Source organism: Monopterus albus, unplaced genomic scaffold, assembly GCF_001952655.1.
Source record: "Monopterus albus unplaced genomic scaffold, M_albus_1.0 scaffold43.1, whole genome shotgun sequence".
NCBI lineage: Eukaryota > Metazoa > Chordata > Actinopteri > Synbranchiformes > Synbranchidae > Monopterus > Monopterus albus.
Genome location: NW_018127923.1, coordinates 1,879,139 through 1,891,954, shown reverse-complemented (window position 1 = coordinate 1,891,954; position 12,816 = coordinate 1,879,139). Strand labels below are relative to the sequence as shown.

Below are 12,816 nucleotides of genomic sequence, written 5' to 3'. Positions count from 1 at the left end.
AACACACCAGATGGTGACATTGATGTTCCTTCTGGAAAATTAAAGGTACCTACATTTAAAATGCCACACTTTAACATCAGAGGACCAAAGGCTGAACTACCTGATGCAGGAATAAAGACTCCAGATGTAGATCTTAACTTGCCAGCAGCTGATGTCAAAGCACCTAAATTTAATCTTTCTGCCCCCACAGTTAAAGGAGATCTCAGTTCTCCAGATTTAGATCTTGATGCTGATCTTAAAGCCCCCAAAACCAGCATCAGTCTGCCAAACTTCAATCGTTCTACCCCAGATGTGAACCTTAATTTGCCCAAAGCTGGTGTAAAGGTACCAAGTGTGGATCCACCTGATTTCACCTTGAAAGCTCCAGATCTCAGCCTTTCTTCACCAAAAATTGATGGAAACCTCTCGGCACCAAACATTGACACCAAATTGCCAAAAGCTGAACTCAAAGCACCTGATGTCAGACTGAAGGCTCCAAATGCGGATGTTACCATGCCCAAAGCAGACCTCAAAGGACCTGACGCCCAGTTAAAAACACCAGATCTAGATTTTAATTCTCATGTGGGCGACTTTAGTTTTTCGCATTTCAAGCATCCGAAATTTGGCTTTTCAAAGCCTGAAGTAGAAGTTCCTGGTGTCCATTCTTCAGTTAAGGCTGAGGCACCCAAAGTCAACATTGGCACTCCTACAGCAGATAACAAAATCTCTGTTCCTAAGACCGGTGTGAATCTTGATGCTTCACCTAATGTGAAGGCCAAAACCCCCAGTGTTGAAGGAGGAATTAAATCTGAGGGTGAGGATCCTGTGTTCAGATTTCACAGAATACCCCAAAATGTCACCGATACTGCTGGAGAAATAGGCTTTTCAAAACCTGACACAGAGGAAAAGAATTATATTGTCAGCAAAGGGATTCGCTTGCCAATAGTAAACTCAACAATGAAAGCAGGAGAAAAGATTGACATTATGGAGAGACTGAGAATGTCCAAGAAAAAAGCCCTCTCAGCTAATGTCTCACCAACTGAAGCGAAAAGTCATAATGATCTGAAGTTTTCTGTCCCGGGTCTTGATGTCAGTTCCTCTGCAGGAGCAGGAGATTCCTCTTTGGTGAGAGGAGGAACCTTTAAAGTAGATAAGCCAGAGTCTGGACTGGGCCTGCTAGCCCCAACAATTTCAACATCCAATGAAAATGACGAGCTGTCACTGGGCCTCTCCAAAATGCTAGGCCTTGACGGTCACTGATGCCTACTAGTCCACCTGAAATGTTGTAAATACATATAAATAAACTTTTTGCTGTTTACAATTTACACTTGCCAGTTTTATGCAGAGAATGCCAACTACAGTGTCCTTCTTGTGTAACAACTTCAGGTAGCCTAATGAAACTTTTTAAAATAAACTATGTTTATATTCTTGCTATTTATATGTTTTTATCTATTCATTATTGATTTGCATGTATATTACTTATTAAATAGCTGCCTCAGTATTGCTTGGAAGTACAATGAACTGTTTAAGCTTCTGAGAAGTGCATTATTTTAAACTGTAAAAGACAATCAAATTATGTCAGTGCATGTATTTCTTAAAGTTTTGTTCAATAAATAGCTTAATACATTCAATATGCTTGTGATACTTTTCTAATATAAAAGGAAAATAATAAAACTGATGACTTGTTGGTTTTTATCTAAACTTAAGGGGTGTATGAAATGAGAAGCTTTTCAGTGCTTCATTTTACAGATCTCAAATTTTCTACTGAGTTCCAAAAAAAAAAAATCCTCCTGCAGTTCAGCACACCTCCTCATAGTTTTTAGTGGACAGCAATTAATTGTAATTAATGAGTTGGAAGTGTACCAACTGTACCTCGTCTGATTTCCCTTTACATGGCCCCAAATCATACAGTTTGTTCCACCAACCTTTTTTTGGAAATGATGATGCCATAAGTAAGTGTTACTGATAAATAAAATAAACACAGTGAATATCAAAACATCATCAGAATGTCCTAATTAACAATAAGGTCTGTTGTTACTGTGAATGTATTTAATATAAAAGTGCCTATGATAGCGATGGTGCTACTTAATTTTTATTTTAAAATGATAAAAGCTTTAAAGGAATTTGATGTATTTATTTCATAATGAGAAAACAAGTACAATATAGAAAGGTTGCTTCTTCAAATAAAAAAAGACAAGTAACATTAATGAGTATTAAAAGTTTTAACAGTAATTTTGGTTTTCAACTCACATTTTTTTTGTTTGCAGAATATTTAGCTTAGTAAGACCAAACTGTGATGATATATATGAATGAATCCGTGTACTTGTTGATCTACTGCATCTTTCCACTTGCTCTGATATTACAGATCCGTTCCACAGCCTCACCACCCGAATGGAGACAACAGAAGAGAAAAAGAGACACAGCTGGTATTGTCATTACTCAAAGTTGTATCAATCTTCCTGCTAACATGGCGTGTATTTTAAATGAGTATGGGTGTTGCTGCCAAAAGTAAAACCAAAAATATATAATAAAAATAAATAATCTGCCATAGCTTTTGCTTTGTTTCTGTACACATACAGTCAGATGCACAGTGACAAGACAAGGTGGTGCTTTGAGCTACATGCTAGCTCATGCTAGCTAGCATTGTCATAACGCACATGTTACATGTGCGTTATGACAATACCAATGTGGTGATGTTTAGAGGTTGTAATGTTTATCATACTCGCCATCTTACTTCACATGCTGATCAGCACCGAACACAAAGTATCGCTGAGGATGATGGGAGTGTTAGTAGTTCTGTAGGTATTTGGTCATAAACCAAACACTGGACAAATTAAAGTTTTGACTGGATGACAGTGTTAAAGAAACTTCAAGGGAGAACCATGATTATGACAATTCATCCTGATGAATGTGAATGTGCGTAGTAAATAGCATCATAATCTAAAAAGCTGACATATTTCACTCAAAATCTGAGTGTGATGCTAGAGGAAAGGTCATCAGAGTCATTAGGACACACTGTTTGAGAACCATGAATGTCTGTAGTCAGTGGACTGGTTCACCATAGATATTTGTACAACATTTCATGGCAATGTGTCTAAAAGCTTTCGCACTGTTGCAGTCCAGACCAAGAGGCGGACAATGCCGTTCATGACACCATGCCCCTGGAATGATTAATATTGTTCAATCAGCAAAATATTTTGCTGGGTCACTGTTTTACCTCTATCTTAAGACCACACTTGCTCAATTTTCTAAAAATGTAGTAGCATGTATAAGAAGAAGAAATCCCTAACAAGTACAACCCTGACAAATGTAAAAGGAGAGCCCAGATAAATACACAGAGAGCCAAACTGGCTAATGAGTCTGTTGCCAGCGTGACGGCCAGTCCTTCTCTATCCAGCTCTGCAACAGTCGTAGCACATCAATGCGCTGGTAGATACGGCAAAGTTCAGTGAGCTCAGTGACTGTTTTCTGGTTGTAGCGCAGCAGGAACTCCTGGGTGGGGCTGTGAGCCAACGAGCCCTGGGTCCGGTGCTCCAGCAGGGTCAGTTCATCATAGCTCATTCCCCAGCGACTTGCAAAGTTCTTCCAGTTTTTGATGGTGCAGTGGTTTGGATCGAGTTTGAGCCGCAGTAAATCCAGGAGATCTTTGTCATTCATGAGGTCGCTGATCTTGGGAGGAGGCGCCAGGCAGAAGCACTTTTCACAAGAGCTGTTTATTAACTGCAGTTCTTTTGGGTAGTCTGAGTTCAGAGAGAAAGATGGGAGTTAGCTTTATAAATGTGTTTATCATGAAACATAGTATATCAACATCAAATGTGAATGGGAAAAAATATGAGTCTAATTCATCCCCTAATTTGCAGCATTAGGTTACTTAGAGTATTTGCCTCCTGGTGGCTACCAATATGGTCAGAATTATAGCCATAACGGTAGCCTAGTGGTCTCAGGGACATACCGAGTCCCCCCTCGCCCCATGTGTCCTGTCTGTCTCTACTTCACAGTGCTGACAAATCAGTAACACTATGTTCATATTATTACACAGTTTATTCCGCTTTTCTTTTCCACTGTGTATTTCTCTGTGCCCTCTCTGTTTAGACGAGGGTAGGGCTGCTTCACGTACATGCGTGCACACAGACACACACACAGAGCTGAGCAGAGAACGTGTGATGTGCTTGTAATATTTATAGTTCAGTGTAAAGACACTGACGGCTCGGCAAGCGCCCACCCCCTGCCCCCTCATGTTCCTGAAACTTGATTTTAGTACTACCTCCTGAGGGGTGCTGAAAGCATGCACCTCCAAAACGAGAGCAGTACAAAACAAACACAAAACCTGGGACGAGTGTTTACATGTTTCAATAGGTTCCTATAATGGAAAAAATCCAACAGAGCCAGACAACCATTCACACTCCAGACTATCCCCCAGGCTGTCACCCTGATGAACACTTAATCAACGACAGTATGACTGGACAATAACCCTCAATAACCCTATATACCTGTGTATATATACCTCGCACAGATTATACAGATTTGTACAGATCTCTAGTTTTAAGTTCTCTATAAGAAATCACAATGAGTATTCCTTGTCGGTCTGCATTGTTTACTGCCTGTTTATACTGCTTATTTTGCATTGTTTGCACTGTTTGTTGCTTGTTAATACAGTTTATTTTGTTATATTACACAGCCTTATGTTGGTTTACTGTTGACTTGGCCCTTGCATGGGGATATGTACATACACATTGAGAGCTGATGTAGCAGAGTCAAATTCCTTGTGTGTCCGACACACCTGGCCAATAAAACTGATTCTGATTCACACTTGTCTAACGGAAATTTAGAGTCACCAATTAACCTAACACAGCATTCGACAGTGGCAGGAAGCTGAAGGAAAATCCACGCAGGCACTGGGAGATCATATAAGCTGCAAACAGAAGGGCACCGGTCAGCCGCCGTGCCAAGCACTGCACCACCATGCTGCCTAAGGTTAAACATTCATTATTGTTTTCCAAATGAAATGTCCTTAATAAGGTTCATGATGTTGTGAATCGTTTTCAAAATATTTTAGGTGAGCAGTGCAAAAGTGATGCAGGTTTAGTAATGATTTGCTATAAGAACTGATTTACCTGGAGAAGCAGATATTGGGCAGGTGCATTCTTCAACATCTTCAACTGGCTGCAACACAGAAAAACACCAGTGACTACTGTTAGTGACATCATGTCTATCGAACCCAATAACATGCAGGCCAGAACTATGAAACCAGTCTTCTCTCATTTTTCATGCTTTACAATAAAAAAAAGTGGTAAACGATATATTATTCTAAATCACAGTACAAATACATATCATGATATGGTGAATTTCCTGGAAACTGGTGATTCAGTGAAAGAAATACCTGTCAGGAGCAAGATCCTTCAGCCATGCTAATGACAGCGTTCTAATGTGCACACAGTGACAATGCTGCCATACTATTCAGCAGGTTTGTTTGCATTTGCTAATTAGTAATAAACACTAGAAGATGATGCCGATGACACTAGATTAAAAGTGTGTGTGTGGGGTCCATTAAAAGGTATTACAGTGAATTCTGTGAAAGACATGAGTGACATGTCATGACAACCCATCGAATAGTTTGGAGACATTTCACTCAATAGTGCTAGAAGAAAAGTCAGGAGACCATCTAATAGTTATTAATATACAGTGGATTCAGAAAATATTCAGAGCCCTTTACTTTTTGCACATTTTATCGTGTTGTGGATCAATTCTGAACAGATACAGTTGCCATTTCTACCCATCATTATACACCTAATCACCCCCGATGACAAAGTGAAACCATGGTCAGAGAGCTGTCTGACAATTAATCAAGAATCAAAAAGTGAAATATGTCTGCACACCTCAATTTATTTTATTTTGATTTTTGGTTTATAGAACGCTGGCAGTTTATTTAAAGTAGGCCACATCTACCATAATCTGGCAAACTAAATATAGGTCAAGGGCATCTACCATATTATTTATTGTACAAATGTTTTGAGCTGAGCTCTTTCTTCCTCTGTGCTTCATTTTAGACACACGACCACATGTGTGCTGCGGTGTCAATTAAATGTTCAACAACATTTAACTACCTGGCTTGTGCAAGACAGAGAGAGAGAGGGAAACCAGAGGGATTATGTGGTTGAGTGAGAACATGCGGACAAAATTAAACTAAATGAAACTGCATTTTGTGTGGTGCTTATGTATAAATCTAATTTTCACTGTATAACACTTGTGGAATAGAGTCTCTGTAAAAGATGATATTACTGACCTGTCTTATTCTGTCTGAGGGACTCAGGTATCCAGAGGGCATGGAGCTCAGGTGGAGTGTCACAGCGTCTGCTGGAGACATATTACTGACCTCGGTGTATTCTAAAAAAAAAACATTTCACGTATTCATTTATCACTGACAGTTCAACAATATCTGTACTGTAAAGTCTTAAGACTACAGCACATTCAAACCCACAACTTTCTTGCTGTGAGGCAACAGTGCTAACTACTGCACCACCGTGCTGCCTTGTTTTTTCAATTCACTTCAGCTTTGCCGGTTTATAGAGCACCATCATGCTACAGTATGGTCAATAAAACTCTGCAACCTTCTACAAAAATGTTTCACATTAAAAGCCTTCCAAAGGCTAAAGAGTTATAATTCCCCCTGTTCCTGACAGGAAATAGTCATATGTCCATATATGTGTTGTAAAATAGTCCTTTATTTACCATGAGGATCTGTCACTTGCACTGGATAATTGGCCTCCAGGGACTGTGGGAAAGACAAAGGCAGACATGGCAATATTAAAAAGTAGCATTAAATAAAAGTCAAAAAGAGACAGGTTTTCTGCTCTGTTAACTGCTTTTGTTGGAGTTTTATATTTAGTCTGTTCATAAGACTGAGACAACACTCAAAATATAGCCTGTGGAAGAAAATTACTCTCTTGTGCACAAAGACGGGGAACAGCCTGCTACAACTTGTTCCTCACTGAGCTCTCAGGCTCCAACAATCACAGTGCAGTGTATTCAGTTCTGGTACATTTCTTAGCTGATTACTGAAAGACTGCTTTCTCAGGAAGAGCAATGAGAAATCTGCACAAATCAAACTGGAGAGAATACATGTCAAGACAATGACACAATTGTGAACATGGCAGGAAAAACTAAATACAAAAAAATAAAGGTGCTCACAAATTCTGCCACAAAGCTGGTGGTGTCTGTGTCCTCCACGGGTTCAGAGCTGATTCTGTCTGTTACAAAAAAGGACAAGGTTTCAGTATTGTGCACATTTGCTGTGACCAACTACTCATTTCACCCGCTTCACAAAAATATCCACCACAGAGAGGAACAGAAAAACCGCATCTTCCAGACAGTGCGCATTTTCTTCTATGTGATGACATTTTTTTCAAATGTAGGTGGTAAAGCGAGGTGGTAATGACATCACAGACATTAAATAAAAGGTCTCGACATGTCACAAAATAAACCAGACCAGCTTGTTACAGTGCACAAAGGTTCCGCAGAAACAGTGAAAATAGTGTTCAGCACCTCCATGGCAAACACTTAAATGAAATGCCCTCAGCAAGGAAAAGGAATATCCCTGTAACAAGTACATTCATGGATGAGTTGGGAGAGCAGCACAAAGGCGGCTTTTCAGCTCCAGAAAATACCTGTACAGGGCTATGTGGGCCTTCAGCGGTCTACATTACTGTAAAGCCATTGTACCCAAAGGGCTCTAAAAAGAGAACTTCTCTGAACCTTTCTTGGGTTACACTTTATGAAGACCAAACTTGCATTTGCATGGGAAACCAGAATTAGGATTAAGTGATCAGGTGTTAGCAGGCTGTTACTTGCATAGAGCTTTCAAGGTGTTCGTTCACCTGGGAGAGAGCAGTCATGTATGCAGGTCACAGTGACTGTAACCAGCCTGTGCGTCAGCTTTAACCTTACAAAACACTCACGTCAGCCTCATTATAGACACTACATAGTGTGAATACTAGCGCAGTAATCACAATATCATACACAATATGACTGTTGCATACAATTCTACTATTTTCCCCTTCTTATTCTTCTTTATTTATATCAGGCATTTTATTTCCATTCCTGAATATTACAGTTAAAAAATGTGTTAAAATAATATATATCTTTGATAGAGTAAGGTAAAATACTGTGAATGTATTTTCTGGACAATAAGTTGTACATTTTCAGATGGTCCTGTGACTTACAGTGTAGCCCAGTGCTCCGGTACGGCCACAAGATGGCACTGTTTACACTCGTGATTCAACTGAACATAATCCTGCACTACTGAAAAAGAAAAAGTTTACATTTACACTAAACTGAGAGATGACTCTTAACAAGAATACAAGCAATATCCACAAATACAAAACTGCAATACTTCAGCATTTAAAGTGCAGATTAAGTATGCAGCCAAAAACGCCAACTGAGCAGCAGAAAGTTTAGAGTGACTGAGAAACGTCAATGACTGGTGCAAAGCAGAGGCAACTCTTACTGCCCCGGTTGGAAGACACAGTAAAAACACATACGGCTAACTGTGCTTTGACAGCTTTATGGAGTGAACAGCAAGTTGTTGCCTGAGGCCTATTGGCAGGGCAGTTGTGTCTCCATGACTTAAACACCAAAGCGGCTTTTATTTGTTTTTTTCCTTTCACAACATTTTTTTTTTCCAAGTGAGACTAATATTCCAGAAAGTACAGTACTGCTCAGGTGAATCCAACATGCTGATTAAAACACTGCTCCATAGTCCCACTAGTGGCCACAATCTCCACATGGTATCTTTAAAAGATTAAGTCTGGTAATCTTGACTATTTATCATCAGAAGTCTGCAACCAACTCAGAACCTTCACCAACAATGGCTGCATCCTGCTTACTAGCATCGTCTTATATACTGTATCTTGAACTTCTGTGGCATGGAGCTCCCTTGTTGTCCACAAAGTCTTAAAGAGTATTGAGCCACACTGTTTCATTGGGTAACATATTCCCTCATTACCATTAACACACACACACAGACACACACGTGTTTTCATTCCTTGTGGGGACTTCACATTGACTTACATTCATTTCCTGTAGACTTATCCTAACCTTAACCATAACCCTCACCCTTATACCTGACCCTAACCTTAAACCATGTTGCCACCCTAAAAGTCAGTGATTTCCTTGTGGGGACCAGAGGCTGGTCCCCACAAGGACCACATGTGAGTGTGTTAACAGTCCCCATAATGTAAGTAATACCAAGAGCACACACCAACACACTGTAGTTTGCTTTGCCTCAGCCCCACATGCACAGGCCTGTCAGAAACACTCACTAGAGCACCAAATGTGGATTATCCTTAAACTGAAAATAGTCCCCAATAAATGTACTATTAACAAACCATAACATTCTCTCTTATTATATTCGTATATATTTTTATTATATCTCTGCATTTGCTGCTTAAAGTGCCTTAAATTTTGTGTTACTTATTTATCTACTTTATATTTCATTTGTATTTTGTGGCATTCATGTGTATGGCAAAGTAAGAATTTCATTGTACAGGGAAACACGAAACTGTGCATATGACAAATAAACACTTTGAACCTGACTTTGACTTTGAATGTGTTCTGGGAGATTATTTCTCAAAGACCATAGGAGGATCTTTGTTTCAGTCAAGGATTGGAGATGTACTTTGACAAATAGGAAAATATTCCACTTGATTGCGCACACTGGAAAGTGTTTTGATGCAGCAAAACTTAAAAACACTGCAGGTTTTCCTACACATGTTGCATTTCTCACTTACATTTGTTGCTCAAGTGTAACCGGTTAGGAAAATGTTCTAAATACAGTAAGCAAGTGAAGATGATCATTACTTAATAATTATGGACAAAGACACTAAACTTTCTATTCTACTATACCTGTTCACACACACACGCGCGCACACACACACACGCAAAACATAGACTCCTCTCTAAAAGCTTGCACATTAAAGCCTGAGTATAAAGACCTTAACAGTATACATGAAAAAATAACAAAATAAGGTAAATATATATAAAAACTGTAAAAGGTTGACAAAGTATCAGATTAGTCAAACATTTCAAACAAAACCTTTCTACAGTCTTGAGATTATTTTTAGTTTTCACCATAAGCCTTACACCGATCAGACACAACATTATGACCACTGGCAGGTGAAGTGAATAACACTGACTATCTTGCAGTGGAACCTGTCAGTATATTAGGCAGAAAGTGAACATTCAGTCCTTCAGTCCTTCAACATTCAGTTGATGTGTTTAACCCAATGTGTCTAACTCGTCTTTAACCCTCACATTTTAAAAAAATCCATTATCATACCCATACCATACACCCACTCTGAATGACTTCAGGCCAGTGGCACTCACATCAGTTGCCGTCAAGTGCTTAGAGAAACTGGTCCTCACACACGTTAACCACATGGTGCTGGACACTCTAGACCCCCTCCAGTTTGCCTACCGCCCCAACAGATCAGTGGACGATGCGACGGCTCTGGCTTTATTCCATACCCTGAAACACCTGGACAACAGCAGTACGTATGCTAGGATGCTCTTTCTGGATTACAGTTGTGCATTAAACACCATTTGTCGCTCACCGCAGGGCTGCTGTCTCAGCCCCAAACTCTTCACCCTGTACACCCACGACTGTGTCTCCAGCCATGACAACACCATCATCATTAAATATGCTGATGACACCACCATTCTGGGCACCATCATGGGAGGAGACCAGTCGGGTTACAGAAGCCTGGTGAACAACATTCTTGTTTATGGAGAGGAGAATGGCCTCATCCTCAACATAAACAAGACAAAAGAAATAATGCTAAACTTCAGGAAGAACCCCTGCCCTCCCCCCCCCCCCCCTCCTGCCTCTGACTGTCAAAGGGACTGAGGTGGAGAGGGCTGACAGCCACAAGTTCCTGGGCCTGCAGGTGACATCTGACTTGAGCTGGTCACTGAACACAGCTGCCACAGTGAAGAAAGCCCAGCAGCAGCTACACTTCATCAGGCGGCTCAGAAAAGCTGGGCTGAACCGTCACCCTCTCACCCAGACTTATAGAGGACTGATAGAGAGCATCCTCACTACTGGCATCACAGTCTGGTATGGTAACACCACACAGGCAGAGAGGAAGGCTCTTCATAGGGTCATAAAGACTGCAGAGAGGATCACTGAGACTGAACTGCCTGCTATGGACACACTATACACACAGCGCTGTCATAAAAGGGCAGAGAACATAATCAGAGACCCACTCCACCCAGGTCACACTCTGCTCAGATACAAAAACTGTTCGCACAACCTCAGGCACAGCAGAGCGAACAGTATCATCACACACAGAACAAGATTTTACAACAGCTTTTTCCCTTCCGCAGTAAAACTGATGGTAAATACAAAATGTGATAAACCTGTGCAATAACCCCTCATTACCCTACTAAGTAGAATACCATGTACAGTTCCACTAGGTGCAATATTTGAAACTCCCCATTTTATCTGCTATCTTATTCCAGTATCCACAAAACTATTTTGTATTCTTGGGTGATCTTATATTTAGACTAGGTGTTCGTTCTTTTAGATTTAAACTCTTTACTTGACTCCAGGAGCGCCACGCACAATTCCTATATGCCTAGGCTGTCTGTTTATGCATAAATGGCAAATAAAACTCTTGGATCTTGCTGGAAGCGGGAAAAATGGGAAAGTGTAAGGATGTGAGTGACTTTGACAAGGGCCAAACTGTGACAGTGAGATGACTGGGTCAGAGCATCTCCCACACTGCAGGTCTTGGTGGGTGATCTTGGTCTGCAGTGGTTAGTACCTACCAACAGTGTCTAAGGAAGGACAAATGGTGAACTGGTGACAGGGTCATGGACACAGCTCACTGATGATGAGGTCGACCTACTGTAGATTTTAACTTCCATTTGTACCTTTCAAAAGATTAAAATGTAAGTGAATCTTTGTTAAAATGGTTGAAAATGAGAAACACTTTACACTGGTCTCTATGAAGAGAAAGACTCAGGGGCTGTAGTGGTGATATCTGTTGAAGCTGTTGAATTCTAAAAAACATTCTCTCCAACTTGTCCTCACGACCACTTTTCACTCCTTTTACATAAGTTTTTCACTGAATTGTAGACACATCTGTGCTCTTCCTGACAGCAGAACTGTGGAAGCAAATGGATTCACAGAAGATGCAGAGTGAGCTGCAGTGACACGAGTGCCAACCAACTGCCTCACTGACTCCGATGTAAACAGTGTTAGGCAGGTGGTCATAATGTTATGCCTGATTGGTGTATTAAATTAGAGGAGTAAGAGCTCAGTCCTCCATGTACAGTCATGGCCAAAATACTGGCACCGCTGCATTTCTGTCAGATAAGTCACCACTTCTCTCATAAAAATGTTGCAATCACCAATTCTTTGGTATTCTCATGTATATTTCTTTTGTTTGCATTGGAACAACACAAAAATGCCAAATCTGATCCATTGTACACAGAACTCCAAAAATGGACTGGACAGTATTATTGACACAATACTTGGCAGCACACCCTTTGGGTAAAATCAGCCACTTCCTGTAACCATCACTAAGTTTCTTCCACCAATCTACTGGAATTCTGGACCACTCTTCTTTTGCTAGCTGCTCCAGGTCTCTCAGGGTTGAAGGGTTCCTTCTCCCAGCTGCTGTTCTGAGATCTCTCAGCTTGGTCAGCTTGAATTTGTCTGGACAAATCCATCCATTTTCCTCCGCTTATCCGGAACCGGGTCGCGGGGGCAGCAGTCTAAGCAAAGATGCCCAGACTTCCCTCTCTCCAGACACTTCCGTCAGCTCCTCCGGGGGAATG

The 12,816-nt window shown here is 40.6% G+C and overlaps 1 protein-coding gene across 2 annotated transcripts in view; it reads right to left on the bottom strand.

The window, feature by feature from the left end:
* Window positions 1-2,154: 2,154 nt before the first annotated feature.
* Window positions 2,155-12,816, bottom strand: part of edaradd (EDAR-associated death domain) — a 22,437-nt gene continuing 11,775 nt past the window's right edge. Inside the window, exons 2-6 of one of the 2 annotated variants that reach the window (XM_020599919.1) lie at window positions 7,168-7,226; window positions 6,709-6,751; window positions 6,263-6,363; window positions 5,094-5,142; window positions 2,155-3,719 (exon numbers count right to left, since the gene is read on the bottom strand). In XM_020599919.1, the coding sequence (XP_020455575.1) occupies window positions 3,331-3,719; window positions 5,094-5,142; window positions 6,263-6,363; window positions 6,709-6,751; window positions 7,168-7,226 (641 nt within the window). In that variant the 3' untranslated portion in view covers window positions 2,155-3,330. The remainder of the gene's footprint in view (window positions 3,720-5,093; window positions 5,143-6,262; window positions 6,364-6,708; window positions 6,752-7,167; window positions 7,227-12,816) is intronic. The other variant, XM_020599920.1, reaches the window with a different exon arrangement.